This window comes from Cavia porcellus, unplaced genomic scaffold (assembly GCF_034190915.1).
Source record: "Cavia porcellus strain 051 isolate PalLab524CR breed Dunkin Hartley unplaced genomic scaffold, mCavPor4.1 scaffold_10, whole genome shotgun sequence".
Taxonomy (NCBI): Eukaryota; Metazoa; Chordata; class Mammalia; order Rodentia; family Caviidae; genus Cavia; species Cavia porcellus.
Genome location: NW_026947493.1, coordinates 34,186,427 through 34,208,927, shown reverse-complemented (window position 1 = coordinate 34,208,927; position 22,501 = coordinate 34,186,427). Strand labels below are relative to the sequence as shown.

At 43.8% G+C, this 22,501-nt stretch overlaps 1 protein-coding gene across 3 annotated transcripts in view; it reads left to right on the top strand.

Annotated features, from left to right (window-relative positions):
- Chdh (choline dehydrogenase) overlaps window positions 1–22,255 on the top strand; it is a 39,876-nt gene extending 17,621 nt beyond the window's left edge. For all 3 annotated transcript variants that reach the window (XM_013144086.3, XM_013144085.3, XM_063257288.1), the window contains 7 exons: window positions 15,912–16,648; window positions 17,277–17,428; window positions 18,202–18,331; window positions 18,768–18,902; window positions 19,530–19,672; window positions 20,095–20,197; window positions 20,736–22,255. In XM_013144086.3, the coding sequence (XP_012999540.1) occupies window positions 15,946–16,648; window positions 17,277–17,428; window positions 18,202–18,331; window positions 18,768–18,902; window positions 19,530–19,672; window positions 20,095–20,197; window positions 20,736–21,154 (1,785 nt within the window). In that variant the 5' untranslated portion in view covers window positions 15,912–15,945 and the 3' untranslated portion in view covers window positions 21,155–22,255. The remainder of the gene's footprint in view (window positions 1–15,911; window positions 16,649–17,276; window positions 17,429–18,201; window positions 18,332–18,767; window positions 18,903–19,529; window positions 19,673–20,094; window positions 20,198–20,735) is intronic.
- Window positions 22,256–22,501: the final 246 nt, after the last annotated feature.

Genomic DNA, 22,501 nt, shown 5'->3' with positions numbered 1-22,501 from the left:
GTATCTTATTGAGGAATTTTGCATCAATGTTCATTAGGTAGATTGGCCTGTAATTTTCTTTCTTAGTGGGGTCCTCTCTGGTTTTGGAATCAGAGTAATGCTAGCTTCCAGGAATGAATTTGGGAGTATTACTTCCCTTTCAATTTCATTAAAGAGTTTGAGAAGTAGTGGTGTTAGTTCTTTACTAAATTTCTTATAGAATTCAGCAGTGAATCCATCAGGTCCTGGGCTTTTCTTTGTTGATAGGTTTTTAATTACATCTTTAATTTCATTTATTGCTATTGGATTATTTAGGATTTTTATATCTTCTTGATTCAGCTTTGGTAATTCACATGTATCTAGGAATCTTTCCATTTCTTCAGTATTTTCCATCTTATTAGAATACAAGTTTTCAAAGTAGGTATAGATGATTTTCTGGATTTCTTCAGTGTCTGTTGTGATTTCACCCTTTTCATTCCTAATTGCATGGATTAGAGTCTTCCTTTTTTTTTTTTTATAAGGTTGCCCAAGGGTTTGTCAGTTTTATTTAATCTTTCAAAAAACCAACTCTTTGATTCATTGATTCTTTGTATTGTCTTTTTGGTCTCCAGTGTGTTAATGTCTGCTCTGATCCTTATAGTTTCCTCCCTGCTATGAGCTTTTGATTTAGCATGCTTTTCTTTTTCTAGAAGTTTGAGGTTTGCTATTAAGGTGTTTATATGCACTTGCTCTGTTTTACTGATATGGACATTTCTGCTATAAATTTCCCTCTTAAGACTGCTTTCATTGTATCCCACAAGTTCTGGTATGTTGTATTGTCATTATCATTCAACTGTAAAAGCTGTCTAATTTCTTCTTTAATTTCATCTGTAACCTATTGGCTGTTCAGTAGGATGCTATTTAATTTCCACGTGTTGATGGAGTTCTTGTGGCTTCCTTTGGCATGGATTTCCAGTTTCACTGCACTGTGGTCTGATTGTATTTATGGGATGATTTCAGTTCCTCTGCATTTACTTCAGCTTGTTCTATGGGGTCATATATGGTCTGTTTTGGAGACTGTCCCATGTGCAGCTGAGAAGAATGTGTATTCTGATGTTGTAGGGTGAAACACTATAGACATCTACTAAGTCCATTTGCTCAAAAGTTGGATTTAGTTCTAATAATTCATTATTGATATTTGTTTACTTGATTAGTCTTTTTGGGACAGTAGGGTATTGAGGTTTTTCAATACAATTGTATTAAGGCTTATTTGATTTTTCATGTTCATTAATAATTGTTTTAGCTAAGTGGGCCCACCAATATTTGTTGCATATATATTTATGATTGTTATCTCTTCCTTTTGGATTGTTTCCTTTCCCAGGATATAGTGACCTTCTTTATCTCTCTTAATCAGTCTTGGATTGAAATTCACTTTATTTGTAAATGGAATAGCAATCCCTGCTTTTTTCCAAGTTCCTGTTGCATGGAGTATTGTTTTTTATCCTTTGACTTTCAGTCTATGACTTTCTTTTTGGATTAAATGTGTTTCTTATATACAGCATACTATTTGAGCTTGCTTCTCGATCCTTTCTGCCAGTCTGTGTCTTTTGACTGGTGAATTGAGACCATTAACATTAATAGTTAAAACTGCTATGTATTGACTTATCCTTGTCATGTTATTTTCCGATTATTGGCTCCCCTCCCCATTTTTTTTTCTTTTTCCCTTCCCTCTAATTGTTTGCCTTTCCTTGTGGATTCCCTCTATTGGGATTCATGGAGTTTTAGTCCTTATGATCTGTTTCTAGAATGTCCTATAGAACATTTTGGAGTGCTGGTTTGGTGGTCATAAATTTTCCAGATGTTCCTTGTCATGGAAGTATCTTATTTTTCCATCATTTTTGAAGACAGTTTTGCAGGATACATCAATCTGGGTTGAAAGTTGTTTTCCTTTAGAACTTGTAGTACATCACTCCAAGTTCTCTTTGACTTGAGAGTTTTTGCTGAGAAGTCAGCTGTAATTCTCATAGGCTTTCCTTTATAAGTGATTTGCTTCTTTTCCCTAACAGCTTTTAAGATTCTATTCTTGCCAGGCATGGTGACTCATACCTGTAATCCCAGCACTTGGGAGGCTAAGGCCGGAGGATTGTTTCGAGTTTGAGACCAGCCTATACTACAAAGTGAGCCCAAGGCCAGCCTGAACCAGCGAGACCCTGTCTCAAAAAGACAAAAAAAAAAAAAAAAAAAAGATTCTATTCTTGTGTTGAATTTCTGGGATCTTGACTGTGATATGCCTGGATGTAAATTTTTTTTTATCATTGCTAATTGGAGTTCATTTTTATTTTGTTTTTATTGTACCAAGGATCAAACTCACTGGGAGTCTGAGGTTGTGTCTTGTTGAAATGTCTTCTCATTTCAACAGACTGCAAAACAATTATGTACAATATATAAGTCCATAATATATCAATTCTATCCTCAAGGGTTAAGATTCATAATGGATTAAGGAGAAAACAGAAAAGTGGGAAAAGAGAAAGAGACAAGTAGATTGGAGGACAAAGATGGATCCCACCAACTTAGGTAAACTGACGCAAAAGACTGAAGGAAAGAAAGCTGGGACTGACCTTCTCCCAAACCGGGAAACTCAGCTGGAAGTCTGTACAACATCCCAAACCCTGGGAGACTTTTAAGATCATCTCTTCCAGAGCTCAAGACCGGCCCAGAGCCCAGTTACACTAGGCTGATCTCGGCAGGTTTCAGGCCTGTGCAGGACACGCCCAGTGACCTTCTCCCAAACTGGGAAACCCAGCTGGCAGCTGCATGCCACCCTGAGCCCCAGGAGACTTTAAGATCATCTCTTCTGGAGCTCAAGGACCTACCCAGGGCCCAGCCACACTAGACTAGCCTTGGGAGGTTTTGTGGATCAACTATATTACGCCCAGTGACCTTCTTCAATTACAGGATTTGGGAGCAGGTGAAGTGAGTTCCAGGGCATTAGTCTTCACCAGGGGAGAGCGTTAGCCCATCATCCACAGTGGTTAGGTGCCTGCCCAGCTACCTGGAACACTGAAAGTAGCACAGGAGGGCTAACTGGACCAGGCTCGCAACCTCCATTCAGTCCCAGGAGCCTAGGGCACAGGAGATGATTTCCAACATATCTAGGGGAAGCCGTGGAAAAACACTTGAAACACAGAAATATAGAAAAATGACAAAGTGAAAGACCAAAATGCAATCTCAAACCTCCAGCCCATCCCAAGAAACCTCAGGAGCTATGTATGTAGAATATATGCCATACACCTGAAATATCTGAAATAATAGCAACTGAAATAAAGAAGCAATTCTGGGAAGCTTTAAAGGAATTCAAATTAGAAATAATCTCCCAGGTAAAAGAAGAAATGATAAAAGAAATGAAGGAGATGCTGAACATATCTAAAGAGGACACAGTTAAAAAAGGTAGAATCCCTGGATGAACAATATAAGAAACAAACAGAATACATAAAGCAGATGCAAAGAGATATATAGGAAATCAAAAATTCCATTGAAAGTTGTAAAAACCACCTCAATGAAAGTGAAGATAGAATTTCAGACCTCGAAGACAAGATTGCAGCTAGTGAACAGGAAAGGAAAGATCTTTTAAAAATAACAAGGAATCAGGAAATAACAATTCAACAGCTGCAAGATGATGTAAAGAAAAATAACAAGATTGATAGGGATAAATAAAAAAGAAGAGGACAACACAAATGATATCAAGAGGCTATTTACAGAAGTAATAGCTGAAAATTTCCCAAACATGAGAATGGAAACTGACATCAGGATCAGTGAAGCATATAGAACTCCAAATAGCCATAACCAAAATAAAACTACACCCAGACATATAATAATCACCATCCTAGAAATCCAACATAAGAATAGAATATTAAAAGCTGTCAGAAAAGACAGATCACCTATAAAGGAAACCCCATCAGAATCACAGCAGATGTCTCAGCACAAACAATAAAATCAAGAAGAGCATGGAGTGAAGTATTTCAGATCCTAAAGGAAAATGATTTCCAACCTAGACTGATGTACCCTGAAAGACTGTACTCAAAATTGATGGAGAAATAAGATACTTCCATGACAACAGAACTTCATGATCACCAAGCCAACCCTGCAAAGAATACTGAAAGACAGTTTAGATACACTTAGGAAAAAATCACTAAGCAAAGCAGACAATTAAGCAGAATGGAAAGATAAAAAAGATGCAACAGCAGACAGATAACATGTCAATAATAAACCAACATATAACAGTTATAACCATTAATGTAAATGGTCTCAATTCACCAATTAAAAGAAACAGACTGGCAGAATGGATCAAGAAATAACATTCAACCATATGCTGTCTACAAGAAACCCATTTAACCCAAAAGGAAACTCACAGACTGAAAGTCAAAGGATGGAAAACAATATTTCATGCAACAGGAACCCCCCAAAAAAGTGGGGGTAGCTATTCTGTTTGCAGATGATGTGAACTTCAAACCAATAATGATCAGAAGAGATAAAGAAGGTCGTTACGTACTGGTTAGAGGAAAACTTCAAGAGGAAGAGATAACAATCTTAAATATGTATGCACCAAATTCCAGAGCACCCAGTAATATAAAGCAAGTATTAAGAGAAATGAAAAACCAAATTAGCAGTAACACAATTATAGCAGGAGACCTTAACACACCATTGACACCAAGGGACAGATCAACCAGACAGAAAATCAGCAAAGAAATAACAGAACTGAATCACACTTGTGAACAAATGGACTTGACAGATATATACTGAGTGTTCCATCCAAACATCAGAATATACATTCTTCTCATCAGTACAAGGGACATTCTCTAAAATAGACCATATACTAGCCCACAGAACATATTTAAATAAATGCAAAAGAGTTGAAATTATCCCATGCTTGTTATCGGATCATAGTGCCATGAAATTAGAAATTAATGATAAAAGATAGAGCAAAAATGCCACAAATACATGGAAACTGAATAACACACTGTTGAGTAATCAGTGGATCACAGGGGAAATTAAAGAAGAAATTAAACAATACCTACAAGCAAACAAAAATACAACTTACCAGAATCTGTAGGATACAATGAAAGTTTTCCTCAGAGGAAAATTTATTGCACTGAGTTCTTACATTAGGAAAACAGAACAAATACAAATAAACAAGCTGATGCTACACCTCAAACATCTAGAAAAAGAAGAGCAAGTCAAGACCAAAGCCAAAAGAAGGGAGGAAATTATAAAAATCAGAGCAGAAATCAATGCAATAGAGACTAAGAAAACAATCCAAAGAATCAATGAATCAAAGAGTTGGTTCTTTGAAAGAATAAATAAAAATAAGCCCCTAGCCAACCTTATTTTAAAAAGGGAAGAAAAAGCTCAAATTCATGCAATAAGGATTGAAAAAGGCAAAATCACTACAGACTCTGTGGAAATACAGAAGATCATCAACACCTATTTCGAAAACCTCTACTCTCATAGGTTTGATAACAAGGAAGAAATAGACAGATTCCTAGAAACATATGAAGTACCAAAGCTAGGTCAAGAAGATGTAAAACTGCTGAATAACCCAATTTCTATTAATGAAACTGAAAATGTAATTAAGTCCTTACCCACCAAGAAGAGCCCAGGCCCAGATGGATTCACTGCAGAATTCTACAAGAAATACAAAGAAGATTTAATGCCTACACTCCTCAAACTCGTCAATGAAATTGAAAGGGAAGCAATCCTTCCTAAGTCATTCCTGGAAGCACATATTACTCTAGTACCAAAACCTGAGAAAGACCTAACTAAAAAAGAGAACTACAGGCCAATCTCCCTAATGAACACAGATGCAAAAATCCTCAATAAAATATTGGCAAATAGGATGCAGCAAATCATCAAGAAGATTATACACCACGACCAAGTGGGATTCATCCCAGGCATGAAGGGATGGTTCAACATACGTAAATCAATCAATGTAATCCACCATATCAATAAAGCCAAAAGTAAGAATCACATGATCATTTCTATAGATGCAGAAAAGGCTTTTGATAAGGTCTAACATGCATTTATGATAAGAACCTTATAAAAAATTAGAATAGATTGTCTTTACCTCAGTATAATAAAGGCCATCTATGACAAACCAACAGCCAGTATCATACTAACTGGCCAAAAACTGAAGGCCTTTACTTTATAATCAGACACAAGACAAGGATGTCCCTTATCACCGCTCCTATTTAATATAGTACTGGAAATACTAGCTAGAGCAATTAGACAAGAGAGAGAAATAAAAGGGGTAAAGATAGGAAGAGAAGGAGTTAAACTATCATTACTTGCGGATGACATGATACTCTATATAGAAGACCCCCAAAACTCCATTGAAAGACTCCTAGATATAATAAATAAATTCGATAATGTAGCTGGATACAAAATTAATTCTCAAAAATCAATAGCATTCCTATATACTAACAACAAAATCACAGAGAGAAATAAGAGAAGCCACACCCTTCACATTAGCAACCAAAAAAATTAAATAGTGAGGAATTATTCTCACGAAAGAAGTGAAAGATCTATATAAGGAAAATTATAATACACTGAAAAAAGAAATTGAAGATGATCTCAGAAAATGGAAAGACATCCCTTGCTCATGGATAGGAAGAATCAATATTGTAAAAATAGCCATTCTCCCAAAACTGTTACACAGATTCAATGCAATCCCAATAAAAATACCATCAACATACCTCATAGATCTCAAGAAATCACTCCTCAAATTCATCTGGAACCAGAAGAGACCTAGAATAGCAAAGACAGTTCTAAGTAGCAAAGGCAAGGCAGGAGGCATCACAATCCCTGACTTGAAATTATATTACAAAGCAGCTGTAGTAAAATCAACATGGTACTGGAATAAAAACAGAGCCGAACATCAGTGGGAATAGATTAGAAGATACAACCACAACAACAAACACAGTCAACCACCTTATCTTTGATAAAGGGGCCAAACATGTTCACTGGAAGAACGACAGTTTCTTTAATAAATGGTGCTGGAAAAACTGGCTCTCCATATGCTGAAAACTAAAGCTAGACCCATGCCTATCACCATGTACTAAATTAAAATCTAAATGAATCAAATATCTGAATATTAAAACAGAAACACTATAGATCTATTGGAAGACAAATTGGGTAAAAACTTTGAAGATATAGGGGTAGGTACAGAACTCATGAACAGGAATCAAACTGCGTGGGAAATACTTCCCAAAATCAATAATTGGGATCACCTCTTATTAAAAAGTTTCTGGACGTCAAAATTAATCTCTATCATAGTGAAAAAACCCACAAACTGGGAAAAAATCTTAGTGAACTGTCCCTCAGACAAAGGACTTCTGTCTAAAACATATAAAGAATTTTAAAAAATCAGACCCTCAAAATTCAAACATCCAATCCAAAAATGGGCATCTGAGATGAATACACAGTTCTCAGATGAAGAAATGCAAATGGCAAATACAAGAAAAAATGTTCATCATCATTACTCATTAGAGAAATGCAAATTAAAACCACACTGAGATTCCATCTCACTCCTGAAAGAATGGCTAGGATCAAGAAAACCAACAACAACAAATGCTGGAGGAGAGGCTGTGGGAAAACAGGAACTCTCCTGCACTGTTAGTGGGAGTGTAGACTGGTGCAACCATTGTGGAGGTCAGTCTGGAGATTTCTCAAAAAGCTGGGATTGGGAGTCCCATTTGTTCAGCTATTCCACTTCTAGGCATATTCCCAGAAGAATTGAAAACATCATACCACAATGATATTTGTGCACCCATGTTTATAGCAGCACAATTTGTAATAGCCAGATCTGGGAAACAACCTAAGTGTCCATCAGCTGAGGAATGGATAAAAAATATGTGGTATTTTTATACAATGGAGTACTACTCAGCTATAAAGAATGATCACATCGAGATATTTATAAATAAGTAGGCACAGCTTGAGACCATACCCATAAGCGAAATAAATCAAATTCACATATATAAATACGGAATAGTTTTCCTAGTGTAAGAATGGTAAGAATACATAAAACTATATGGTAATCATAATTCCCCATTGTATTGCTTTGAAGCCTTATAATGTTTCCATTCATTAATTGGGATGGTTTTATTCTGGGCTGTTTGATTTTATTGTCTGTGATGGTATGAACAGTTATTTTGAAAGAAAACAAGACAGTATAATAGCTAGTGCTGATTTAATATCATCTTTTTTTTGAAGTCCCATCAAGCTTTTGTTCTTCTGTCTCCATCGGTTTTATCATGTTGTATCTTGTTGGATTTTATTATATGGGATGGTATAAACAAAATTTTTTATAGACAAGGAGATAATATAGATACCATTGTTTGTTTTCGGCTAGTTGGTTCTAAATACCCAGTAATACTTTCATTCTCTTGAATTGTTTTACACTGTCATGTTATGTTTGATGTTATAGTATACAAAGTTACACTCAAATATTTCAAGGAAAGAGACACTATGGTAACTACTGTTATCTTATGGTGAAACACTATGTTGCTTAAATTGTTCTGTTCTGACCTGTGTTGTTATATTGTTATGTCCTCTTTTATCTTAATCTCCTTCTTTTAAAAAATTTTTTAAATAAAAAAATAAAAGAAAGTTGGAAGAGGTAAAAGGTAAAACAGAACAAAACCATGCCCATAAGGCCTATTCTGGTTCCAGATGAATTTTGAGGATGTTTCCTCTAGTTCTGTGATATATACTAACAGTATTTTGTTTGGGATTGCATTAAATCTATATAACAATTTTGGGAGTGTGGCCACTTTCACTGTTTTGGTTCTTTCTATCCATGGGCAAAGGATGTCTTTCCAGTTTCTGATATCCTTTTGGATCTCCTTTTTCAGAATACTGTAATTTTCAATAAATAGATTTTTTTCTTCCTTTGTGAGATTGACTCCTAAGTATTTCATTTTTTTTGGATGCTATTGTGCAGAGTATGGGTTCTCTAATTTCCCTGTCCGTGAGTTGGTTGTTTGGGTACAAGAATGCTATTGATTTTTGAGTGTTGACTTTATAACCAGCTACATTACTCAATTTGGTTATTAAATCTAGAAGTCTTTTGGTGGAGTATTTGATGTTTTCTATGTAGGGTATCATGTCGTCTGCAAATAATGATAATTTAACTTTTTCCTTTCCCATCCCTATTCTTATTTCTCTCTCATCTAATTGCTCTGGCTAAATTATTTTGAACAGTGGTAATAGTGGACATCCAGCTGCTAGAGTAAAAGCTTTGTTTTTTGCTTGCCATTTAGTATGATGCTGGCTGTTGGTTTGTTGTAGATGGCTTTTATCAGATTGAGATAAAATATCTCTACTGATTTAGTGTAGGCTTTTTTAAAAACCATGAATGAGCGCTGGACTTTGTCAAAAGCTTTTACTGCATCTATTGAGGTGATCGTGTGTGATTTCTGTCTTTGGCTGTATTGATGTGATGTATTACATTTACTGATTGCAGTTCTGCTTTTGAACCAAATCATTTGCAAACAAAGGTGTTTAAATCAAGTTATCACTGTTGTTTATTTCTTCTGTTAGCTTTTGATTTCCTTTATTTTTCTAATTCTTCAAAGTTAGGTTTTAACTTGAGATTATTCTTATATTTTAATATATGAAGTTAAAGCTACACATTTTCCTTTCAGTGCCACTTTCATGTTATTGGAGACCCCTCCAGTGCACCCCAGTCTCCTGCTATGTGTTACAGCGCACGGCAGAAAGAAAGGGAAAAAAAAAAAAAAGAAACAAAGAGCAAGCAAGACAAAATGGTGGTAGAGCAGGGATCTGGGATGACCAGTGAGTCACAAGGAACAAAAGGCATGGCGGTGCCTTGGGAGCATGATGGTGCACACCCATAATCCCAGCACTAAGGAGGCTGAGGCCGGAGGATCCTTGTGAGTTCGAGACCAGCCTGGGCTACTTAGTGAGCTCAAGGCCAGCCTGAACTGCATAGTGAGACCCTGTCTCAGAAGGACCAAAAAAAAAGAAAAAGAAAGAAAAAAAAAAAAAAAGCCACAAGGCACCTAGATCCTCAGCATTTATTGATTGGAGAAAGGATAAACCTCAAAAGGGCAATACCAAAAATCCCAAGCATCAGTTCATTCCATAGGGAAGTATGCAACATCATACATCATAATTTTGGCATTTTTAAATTTTCTTTTTATCTTACTTTCTCTTGGGATTTCTTCAGTGATCCATTGGTTGTTTTAAAGTTTTGCTTAATTTCTACATATTTGTGATTTTTCCTTTTATTCCTTTCTGTATTTCCTTCCTTAATTTATTGGTTTCTGCTTGCATTCATTCTATTCAGATATGAAAAAGTGTTATTCAGTCGTTTACAGTTTATTGACTGGTTTCATAAGCTAACATATAATCTGTTCTAGAGATTGTTCCATGTGCACCTGAGAAAAATTCTATATTCTGTTGTTGGGTTAAGTGGTTTTGTTTTTTTGTTTGTACAAGGAATCAAACTCAGGACCTTGCACTTGCCAGGCAGGCGCAGGTTAAGTGTGTTTTAGGTCCAGTTGGTTTATCATGTTAAGTTTCCTGTTTGTTATTTACCTGTTGTATCATTAATTAAATTGCGGTCCTTCATTATTGTGGACCTGTCTATTTCTCTCTTTAAAACTCTCAGCATTTGCTTTTGGGGTTTGATGCTTGGAGCAGATATGACTTGCATGTTTTAAAACATCACATATATTGTAACTGAAACTGCAACCTTCTCTGATTTTTTTATATTCTGAATATGAACTCAACCATGTTGATGTGACATGCCATGGTTTCTTCACCACCATGTGTGGTTTCTCTTGATTGTCCTACAACTTTTTCTGTGTCATTTGTATCTCCATAGGATTTTGAAATCAGCATGTCAATTTCCATACACTCACACACAAAACCTGCTGTTTTGAGCAGCATTGAATTTAGGCATCAACTTGAGAATAGACATATCAGCACTGAATCTCTCTGTTCATAGTGTCTCTGCATATTTAGATGGTCTTTAATTTTTCACAGCATTTTGTGGTTTTGTGTATATAGGTAGGTATTTTGTTAAATTTACTCCTACTCAGCAGTTTATATTTCCTGATGCTCTTGTAGGTATGTCGTTTTGTCTCCTGGTTGCCCTGTGGTGGATAAGATACTACCAATACCACTGTTCGGTGTTGAGACCCTACACACACACACACACACACACACACACACACACACACACACACACACTAGAAGGCTACGGAAAGGTTTAGTGCTCACGTAATAGGGCTTCCGGGGAGGAGCAGGACAGGGCTCCAAGCTGGCCTGGGATTGCTTTGGCAAAGGAAAGAGTAAGTGTTCCTGACTTCCATTATGGCTAGGGTTTGGGATGAAGGTAAGGATGGCTGTGTATGGGTTGGAGTGAGAATTCGAACTCTCACACCAAGATACAGGATAGGAACTCCAGGGTTTTCTTATTGACAGTCCCAGGGGCAAGAGGTGAATGGTCGGGATGGGTCAAACATGGAAGAGTCAGACTGTGACTTTTTTTAAGATTTTAATTTTTAGAGCAGTTTTAGTTTGACAGCAAAACTGAGAGGAAGATACACACATTTCCCAAATACTCGCTGACCTACAGGAGCACAGCCTCGCCCGCTGTCAGCATCCCCCAACAGAACGGTACTTGCATTACAAGGGCCAGTCTGCAGTCACACACATGACCACTCAGAGCTCACAGTTTACCTCAGGGCTCACTCTGGTAATGCGTATTCTGTGTTTGTCAAGGATATAGTGAAACGCGCCTGCCATTAACATATCATAATGGTATCAGAGTAGTTTCATGAACCTAAACATTCCCTCTGCTCCCTCTAATGTTCCCTTCAACCCCTGGAAACTATGGATCTTTTTGCTATCTCTGAAGTGTGTCTTTTCCACAATGCTGTGGTTGAAGTTATATAGCCGATAGCCTTTCTTGATCACTTTCTTCAGTCTTGTAGTTTTCTTCTTACAGATCTGACATGTCTTGTGAGATTTATGTCTATTTCTTTGGAGTGCTAAATTAAATGCTACTCTTTCCATTTCAGATTTCATTTGTTCAATGCTAGTAATAGGCCACGAGCTTGCTTGCTTTTTACAGTACTGGGGAATAAACCCAGGACCTTTATGTTGAGCTACAGCCTCCGCTCTTTTTTATTATTTGATTTTGAGACAGCCTCACTAAGTTGCTCAGATAGGACTCAACATTGTGATCTCCCTGCCTCAGCCTCCCAAGTGCTAGGATTACACATGTGCTTATGACACCTGGCTAGCAGGAGACTTTTGTACACTGACCTTGTATCCAGCAGTCTCCTTGCTTGTCGTTTCCAGGAGTTTTTGTTTTACTTTTTATTTGGTCAGTTTTTTCAGATTTTCTACGTAGATGATCATGCACCTGAAAAGAATTTTATTTCTTCCTTCGCAGGCTCTGTATCTTTTATTTCCTTTTGTTATGTTATGTTTGTATCAAGAACCAAATGTGGAACACCAGGACAAAATTTTCACATCAAAATGCGTCAGTATGAATTCAACAAATTTTGAAGCAGTCAATTACGAAGGTGTGACTCTTCCTAAAGGGAGGTAAGCCCTAGCTAGGGCTTCTGGTGCAATGGTGAAAAAGAACAGTGGGAAAGGACATAGTCTTCTTATGCTCAGTCATAGTAGAAAAGCTTCAGGAAAGCTGGACATGGTGGCTCACACCTGTAATTCCAGCACGAGGGAGGCTAACGCAGGAAGATCACTGTGAATTTGAGACCAGCCTGGGCTACAAAGGGAGCTCAAGGCGGCCTGAACTGCATAACAAGACCCTGTCCCCGCCCCCTGAAAAAACAAAAGGGAAAAAGCTTCAGGCTTCTCACCATTAGACAGCAGTTGTAGGGTTTTTGTAGATATGCTTTATCATGTTCAAGACCCCCCACCCTGCTTTTCCTGCACCCACAGCTATGATGATGTGAATTTTACCTGGCCTGCTCATGTGAGGGGGTGCAAAGGCTGAACTAGTGTTGGGTATTTAGGATGAATCCAGCCTCGGTATGGTATATAATTCTTTTCATCATATTTAGATTCTATTTGCTAATATTTTGTTGAGGATTTTGGTATACTGGCCTACAGTTTTCTTGTAATATTTTTGTCTGGTTTTGGTAGTATAGTAGTGTTGGTTCCATAGAATTAGTTAGGAAATAATCCCTCTGCTTCTGTCTTAGCATTGGTAGAGGACTGGGATGGTTCTGTACTTTCTTCCTTTAATGGTTGGTCGAGCCACGAGACTTGATCCATGAGAGCCCATGTGGGCTTAGTGCTTTCTGTTTTGGAAGGTTCTTAATTCTCGATTCTGTTTCCTTAATAGATTTTGGCTTATGAAAGTGCTGCTTCTTGTATGTGTTTTGGCATTCTGTATCTTTCAAGGGATTGGCCATTTTATCTAGACTATAATCATTATTTTTAAAGACGTATTCACAGGACCCAGAGACTATTTTAGGTGCCTGTATTAAGCTTGGTAAACTAGGCTTAGGGTTTTTCTCCTTTCCTTACTTTAGAATTGTCCCTCAATTATCTTCTGAGTTGCATGTTTTCTGACAGAAAGTTTGCCATCACTCTTGATTATCGCTCTATACGTGTCTTTTCTTTCTTTTTTTTTCTGTACTGGGAATTGGACTCATGGCCCTGTGCTTGCCAGGCAGGTGCTGTGCCGCTGAGCTATATCCCCAGCCATGTGTCTTTTTTTGTCTGGCTACTTTGGTGGTTTTCTCTTGATCTTCATGTTTCAGCAGTTTGACTGTGATGTGTTTAGAGGGGGGTTTTCTTGGTATTAATCTTGTTTGGGATGCTCAAATCTTCTGGAACCCATGATGCTTGTCTTATACTAATTTTGGAAAAGTCTCAGCAATATTTCCTTTAAATATTTCCTCTTCTCTGTGGTGTGTCCTCACCTCCTGTCACCTTTCTGTCTCCTGGGACGACTCCAAGTATCTCTGTGTTAGATGGCTTGCGGTCCCAGAGTTCTCAGCTCTTACATTCCCTTCCCCTCCCCCTCCATTTCCCTCTTTTCTGAACATTTCCACTTGGTTAAACTAATCTTAAGTTTCACTGATTCTCTTCTCTGCTGTATCCAGTAAGAAATTTATTTTTCTTGTATCTTTTAACAGTTGCCAAGATTTGCTGCAATTCTGTCCCACATGTTGTCCATCTTTTCCATCAACTCATGTGTAATGTTCTTGCCTTTTTCATGTCTTTGATGGTTCTGACATCTGGAGAAGTCACCTTTTCTGGTTCACCTGATTCCTTGCCTCTTAACAAGCAGTCATGAATTTGTCTTGCTTTGTGGTGTCTCCTAGTTTTCTATGGAACACCAGGTCTTAAACATAATGGGATGGTGGGAACTAAGGTAAATCAGATCTGTGCCCTGTGCCCTGTGCCCTGTGAGGTTGTCACTGTGGAACATGGCTTCCGCTGGGTGGCCCTGAGCTATGGCCTGCTGCTGCCATGTGCTGGTGGGGAGCCTGAGGTTTTGCATGTTACCCTTTTGAGTTTCTGCTCCAGGCATGGCTTTCCAAAGGCCCAGCGGCCTGTTTCTCCACTGCCACGGGGGAAAGAGGGAGGCGTCCGTTTTTCTCCTTACCTTACCCTGCCTCCTGTGCTAGGCTGTTGTTAGCTGGTACAGGGGTCCAGGCAAGGGTGAGGGAGATTCATCAGGATTTCTCTGTTCTCTTGTTTTGCCTCAGTGGTGGCCAGAGCCTCATAAAAGGGGGCTTTCTCAGATGTCTTTGTCCAGGGAGCTTTTGAAGTGGGATGTTCTAGTTCTCCTTCCAACTCTGTGCACTGAACAGACTGGGACTGACTTGAATGTTTTGGGAAAGGACCCTCCAAAGCCACTGGTATTTCTGTCCAGGACTCCACATCTCTGAGAGGGTGGTTCCAATGTGGCCTCCTGCTTAAACTCCCCTGGCACACGCTGTAGTTTCTCAGGTCACCTTGTGAATGTCACAGCCGTGGACCCTCATCCTCACCTCCCTTTAGGAAGAGTCACACCTTCGTAATTGACTGCTTCAAAATTTGTTGAATTCATACTGACGCATTTTGATGTGAAAATTTTGTCCTGGTATTCACATTTGGTTCTTGATACAAAGGCTAGAGTTTGGTGTCAGTTACTTTGTGACTTATTAACCTTTCCAGGCCAGCAGTCTGTTTACTGATTGTTGTTTTTGTATCATGTCGCATTTCTCAGAACCAATTAACAGTGAGTATCCAGGTATCATGTATTGAAGTCTTGGCTCTCTCCCTAACCCCAGACTGTGATTCAACAGTATACTTTTATTTCTCTTTTCCTCTTTCTTTTTTCTTCATTGCACTGATAGAGAAAAGCCTTTTTCTTTCCTCTTATTTTGTGCACTGACAGTGTAGAACACAATGCCCAGCACCTGGTGGCCTCAGCGACCTCTAGAATGACTGGAGAGCCCTTTTCCCCTTTGTCTTCCAGCAGGAAGGCCTGGATCCTCTCCGGGGACCTGTGAGCATGCGGAGGGACACGTCTCCCATGCCCCTAATCATGTGGGTCCTGGCATAGGTAGCCCTTTGTTTATCCCTACTCCATTTTATTTTTTTTTTCCCCCTTCTTTTTTTGAGGCAGGGTTTCACTGTATACTTTCGGCTGGCCTTGAACCCACTATGTAACCCAGGTTAGCCTCTAACTCGAGATTCTCCTGCCTCAGCCTTCACAATACTGGGAATACAGGCGTACAGCACCATGTGCGGCATCCCCACCCGTTTTGTTATTTTGTCCAGCCGGGCCTTGAACTTAAGATTCTCCTGCCTCGGACTCTCCAGCAGTTAGGATTACAGGCCTGTGCGGTTACACTTGGCTGGCGTCAGGGTTCTCAAAGCCCCTTTTCCCGTTACAGGAGAAGTGAATCATTCCATTGCTCTCTGTGGAGCATGTGGCGTGTCCTCCGGTGCTGGAGGCCAGGGCTCCTGGGCTCAAGGCCAGCCCTGGCAGCGGCCGCCCTGAGGAGCCGTGCCTTGGCCAGCGCGGGCTCCAGCAGCTCGGACGCCGAGTACAGCTACGTGGTGGTGGGCGCGGGCTCGGCGGGCTGCGTGCTGGCCAGCCGGCTCTCCGAGGACCCTGCCGAGCGGGTGCTGCTGCTGGAGGCCGGGCCCAAGGACCTCCGCGCAGGGAGCAAGCGTCTCCTGTGGAAGATCCACATGCCCGCGGCCCTCGTGGCCAACCTGTGCGATGACCGCTACAACTGGTGCTACCACACGGAGCCGCAGCCAGGCCTGGACGGCCGCGTGCTGTACTGGCCGCGGGGCCGCGTGTGGGGCGGCTCCTCGTCGCTGAACGCCATGGTGTACGTGCGCGGGCACCCTGAAGACTACGAGCGCTGGCAGCGCCAGGGCGCGCAGGGCTGGGACTACGGGCACTGCCTGCCCTACTTCCGCCGCGCACAGACGCATGAGCTGGGCGCGGGCTCGTACCGCGGCGGGACAGGCCCACTGCACGTGTCCCGGGGCCGGAGCGGCAACCCGCTGCACCCGGCCTTCCTGAGCGCCGCGCAGCAGGCGGGCTACCCGCTCACCGAGGACATGAACGGCTTCCAGCAGGAGGGCTTCGGCTGGATGGACATGACCATCCATGAAGGTGCGCATCCGGCTCGCCCCTCCGCAGATCGTGGCCCTTCCCGCGTGGCCCCACCATGCTGAGCAAAGGAGGGTGAGAGGAGGCTGGTATGGGGTGGCAGGGAAGTTATGCTGCACCCCAGGGTGCATGGGACACATCCGGAGCCAGTGAGAAGTGACCCAGCGCGGTGCCGCTGTGGGAACTCTGAGCCCGAGGCCCTGTTGGTGTAAACAGAGGAGGGCATCGAGGCAGCCAGGAGCCTGCGGCTCGCTTGCCCATTCCTCTGGCTCTTCCTCAACTTTGCTGTTGGGCTGTGGCCCTGCTTTATAGACGGGAAAATTGAGGTACAGAGCGAGGCAGGGCCCTGCTCAGAGAACAGGTGGGTGGCTGGAGCTGGTAGCCTTTTCAGGGCTCTCACTATTCTGTTACTGGTCCTGGGCCCCGTGTCAGCCTGTCAAGGTGAGAGGGTTTTCACCTGTGCCCAACAGCCCTCAAGTCACCCTGGGCTTCAGTAGGGCGAAGTCTTTTGGTCTTAGTTTGAAGGCAGGGATTGCTCAGGCAGAGATAAGGCTCTTTCTCCTGCTCCCTCTTCTTGCCCAGGTACTGGGGGAGGGCAGGAGGCTGTTTCTGACCTTTCTGTGTCCTGCAGGCAAGCGATGGAGCTCAGCCTCGGCCTACCTGCACCCAGCGCTGAGCCGCCCCAACCTCAAGGCTGAGTCCCGGACGCTGGTGAGCAGGGTGCTGTTTGAGGGCACCCGTGCAGTGGGCGTGGAATATGTCAAGAACGGCCAGAGCCACAAGGTGAGTGGACTCCAGGGAAGGCCCCAGCAGCCAAGAGGGCAGGTCAGGCCCAGAGTGGGCAGAGGGCGTGCCCTGCTCCCAGCTGCAGGCACATGTCCCTTGGTGAGGGAGGGACTGGTGGTAGGGTAATGAATATCCCTGCAGCCGCACAGGAAGCAGTGAGCTGGTGGGGTGAGGAAGTCCCCAGTCCCACTACTGGCAAAGGTGCCATGGTGGCCTAGTGTAAGTGCCCACGCACCTGTCATGCTCATTTCAGGGCAGTCTGGTATCTTCTGTGCCCTTTCAGGGTGTTGACCTGACACAATGTATTGATTTATACTAAGAGATTTTAAAACCCATAAATGTGATCGATTGTACCCTGCATAGAAAATGTGACTGCACATTTTCTGTGCTCAGCAGTGTGTCGAAGACTGTTTTGCACACCATGTGTAGATCTGGATCATTGCTTGCTTGCTCTCATGGCTCATTTCAGGGCCTACCTTCACTGATCTGATTTAAATCTACTCTCCCCGTTTTTAAGGCCCTCATGACTGTCTGGCTATTGCAAACGTCTCAGAGCATGGCTCACTTTGAGGGTCACACTTTGCAGTTGAAAACGGTGGCACAGCAAGGCCCGCCCTCTTCATCCTGGGCCAGCAAGCAGCTTTCTGTGTCCCTGGTCCTTTCTTCACACCCCTCAAGGCCATGATCTGGTGGTGCTGGCTAGTCCACAAGCCTGGAGAACAGTCGAGTCTTCAGGAAATGTAACAGACCAGTGCCCTGCTTTTTTCCAGGTTTACACCAGCAAGGAAGTGATCTTGAGTGGGGGCGCCATCAACTCTCCGCAGCTGCTCATGCTCTCTGGTTTGGGGAATGCAGACGACCTCAAGAAGCTGGGCATTCCCGTGGTGTGCCACCTGCCTGGTGAGCACCTCCCTCACTGCTCCCCGGAGGCCGCTTCTGCAAAATGAAAGAGCACAGTGTGTTTTATTAGCTTGAGGCGGGGTAGGGTGGGGGACAAAAGTGACGCTGTGTGGAACTGTCACACCCTCCATGAGTCTGAGGGTCCTCTGGACCTTACTGGATACTGAGTTCTTGTTTGTTATCTTTGCCTTGCTCCAGCCAGCCTTTCCCACATGGACAGGGTAGGGGGCTTGGGCAGTAGGAGAAGGGGCTGGACATGGCACAGGCTGCAGACTTTGCTTCTCAGGAAGTGGCATTAGGCTGAGACCCAAGGACCCAGCTGACACTGGTCCAGAACATAAGCCGACAGGGAAGCTTTTCAAACCTAAGGGGATATTGAGAAGCCAGTTAAGTCCCCCAGTTAAGCCTTTCCCTTCACCTCTCCTTCCTGTTTCAGGAGTTGGCCAGAACTTGCAGGACCACCTGGAAGTGTACATTCAGCAGGCGTGCACCCTCCCCATCACCCTTCACTCAGCCCAAAAGCCCCTGCGGCAGCTCTGCATTGGTCTAGAGTGGCTCTGGAAATTCACAGGTGGGCTCCTTCGTGATGCTGGGTATCATGTAGGTATCATGATCTCTCCCTTGAGGAGCAGAGTGATGGCTCTGGCCTCACATTGCTAGCTTTGAAGTTGAGCTCTGCCATTTGCCTTGGGCCCAAGCCTCAGTTTTTCCATCTGCCAAATGGGTGTCTAATGTTCCTGCCTGATGGGTTATAGCACCTGTCAAGATGAGGCTGTCCAGGGGTTAGGAGCTGCTCTTCTTGCAGGCATAAGGGATGAGTCTCACATGGAGTTCAGTACCCAGAGGAAAAGATGCTGGGGCTGGGCTGCAGATCTTGCACATATCTGGCCAGGAAGCTGCTCTTAGAGATGCTTCTCCTCACTCCGCATCTTCCCCACTTCCCTCCTGCATGCCAGCTGGTGGGAAGGGCCAGGGGGCAGGTGGAAGTGTCAAAGTGCCAGTTGTCCGTTTGGCATGATTGATGCTTACAGCTATGGGGCTGGATGAGTCCACCTTGGGGAAAGAGCAGAGTGTGGACAGGGCTTGGGACGGAGCACAAAGAGGAGCTGCAAGGGGAGAGGAGAGATGCCAGGAACATGCCCTGCCGGCCTTCTACTCCCTAACTGGCCCTTCTGCCTTGACCTGTTTGGACCTACAGGGGATGGAGCCACTGCCCATCTGGAAACAGGTGGGTTCATCCGCAGCCAGCCTGGGGTCCCCCACCCAGACATCCAGTTCCACTTCCTGCCTTCCCAAGTGATTGACCATGGGCGGGCCTCCACCCAGCAAGAGGCTTACCAGGTGAGCAGGACAGACACACCCATCTATTTGGGGAGCTGCAGGGCCTGTGTGAGGGAGTCAGGCCTGGAATCTTCCCCCAAGGAGGGAACACAGCATATCTGTCTGCAGGAAGGTAAAGGAGTGGGACCTGGGCAGCTCAGGCAAGAGTGCTAGGACCTAGACACTGGCAGTGGACAAATAAGGCTGCTTTGGCCCTGGGAGTGCGACCCCGAAAGTCTGGGACAACAGAATGTAAAGCTGGCAGGGAGAGAGAGTCACTGAGGTGGTTTTGAGTCACCGTGGAACTGGATATGACGTGGGCACTGTCTGCTCTCAGTGACTCTGGATGCAGAGTTCCCCTCGCCCCCATCCAGGAAACCTTAAGGCCTCGCCTACCCCTTGAGGTCACTGTGGGTTTCACTGTATCCTCTGGGCTCTCTTAGGTGCATGTGGGGCCCATGCGGGGCACGAGTGTGGGCTGGCTCAAACTGAGAAGTGCCGACCCCCAGGAGCACCCTGTGATCCAACCCAACTACCTGTCAACAGGTAATTAGGCAGCATCTCCGTCCTGTGTCTGACTCCAGTGAGGGGATGCCTGTATGGAGCCCCTTCTTGGCTCCTGGAGCTACCTGTCCTGGGAGCCAGGGTGCCCTCTGTTCTCCTCAGCTCTGCCAGACTGAATTGCCAGAGCTGCTGTGCACTGTGCACTGAGTAAGCCCAGGGCTCCCTTTACACAGCTGGAGATGGGGGCACCAGGGCCTGGCACGTATGCCAGAGCCACTGCAGGCAGCTGCCCTCCCTAGGGACAGGTTCTTCCCTAGGATGATGCATAGGCATTCGTGGGTGGGATGTGTGTTCTTATCCCTGAATCATAGCGAAGTTGGCACCCTGACTTAAACCCAGGCCTCTAGGGCAGGTATCACAGATTTAGGATGTCAGCCAATGAGCAGGGGACTAGTACCTGGTGGCTATGTCCTCCGTGTCTGTGAGCTTTGTCTCCCATAGCTTGTTAAGCCTCTCCATCCTGTGAACCTGCTGAGGCTGGCACAGTGAGAGGAGGGGCTTCCTCGTCTCTTCTTCACAGAGGCCGATATCCAGGATTTCCGTCAGTGCGTGAAGCTGTCCAGAGAAATCTTTGCCCAGGAAGCCCTGGCTCCCTTCCGGGGCAAGGAGCTGCAGCCAGGAAGCCACGTGCAGTCAGATAAGGAGATAGACGCCTTTGTGCGGGCAAAAGCTGACAGCGCCTACCACCCCTCGTGCACCTGTAAGATGGGCCAGCCCTCTGATCCCACTGCGGTGGTAGACCCAGAGACCAGGGTCCTGGGAGTGGAGAACCTCAGGGTTGTGGATGCGTCCATCATGCCCAGCATAGTCAGCGGCAACCTGAATGCTCCCACCATCATGATCGCAGAGAAAGCAGCTGACATTATCAAAGGGCTGCCCGCACTCTGGGATAAGGACATTCCAGTCTACAAGCCCAAGACGCTGGCCACCCAGCGTTAATGCCACCACTGCCAAGGATGATCAGAGAAGCCCCAGGGAGGCCTAGAAGACTGACCAGCACAGCCTTTGCTGCAAATGCACTTTCCTGAAACTGTCTCATGACACTGGGACCCAGGTGGCCCTACTCAGTGGCTGAAAACTAGATAATATCTCAGAGAACGTCACCAGTACTAATCAGTGAGAGTCAAGTTCATTTTCCCCAGTTTCCCTGTGGGCCCCTTGGGGAAGGCCAGCATTCAGGCCAGGCCCCTCCTCCCTGCCTGTTTCAGGAGGAGGGTTAGCCGATGCCACGTCCTTTCCTGTATGCACATGGCCTGCTCCAGCCAGGGTCCTGCTCCCTTAGATGGAATAGTTCTCTTCTGGGCTCCCTCTTGGGGAGGGCGCTCTGCACAGGAGCTGCATGTGGCTGCTGCTTCCTCCCAAGTCAGGCTTCCTGAGGAGGCTGCAAGTTTTACACTGAAGCCAAGTGTCATACCTGAGTCAGCTCAGCTCAGGCTGGCACAGTTCCTGGCGTCCCTGCTTGGGGGAAAGCTGCTGGTGAGGGGCAGCCCCGCCTTCCCTTTCTCTCCCATCCTCACTGCACTCTCAGGGTGAGGCAGGTGTAGGGCTCAGTTGGGTGACTGAGGGGCTTATGGCCCCAACTCTGGAGCTCTGATTCTTAAGAAATACAGTCTAATAGAGGCTTTCCCAACTTTGCGGGAGGAGGGAAGGTCGCTTGGGCCTCATTACCAAAGCATTCATGATTTAACATTTTAGAGGATCTTCTTGTTAACAGGAAACACAGAAGCCTAGCACCAGCCTCTCCTACTTGGGCACCACTCGGGAGCAAAGGTCCTGGGAGAAGCTTTCAGGCCCCAGAACGGGGCACCACAGCTGCAGCGGCCCCACAGACAGGGCAATGGATTCTTACGCTCTGCACGTCTGTGGGCACAGACCATGTCTGTGCTGAGACAGATGGAAAAGCACTTAAGTACAACCGAAATGAAAGAAAAACAAAGTGGAGAAGTTTCACGTTTTCGGAGAAAAAGATGCAAATACTATGTACAACAGCTCTTTGATCTTTAAATTCCTTGTAATTCAGTAAAGTAATCCAGTAACTGAGATGCTTTATCCCTACTCTTCTTCCAAGGAATAGCAACTAATGGATCTTGGATTGATTTTTCTTAAGTTAGCCAAAGCCACCACTTACAGTAGGGAAGAAAACAATTGCCATCTGGCAGCCTGCCACACTGGGCCCAGATAAGGAGAAAAACCTGGGGTAGAAAGAAGAAAACTATCAGAGTTTCTTTCCTTCTTTCCTTTTCTTTCTTTTTTTTTTTTCTTTCTCTTTTTTTCCTATTTGAGGCA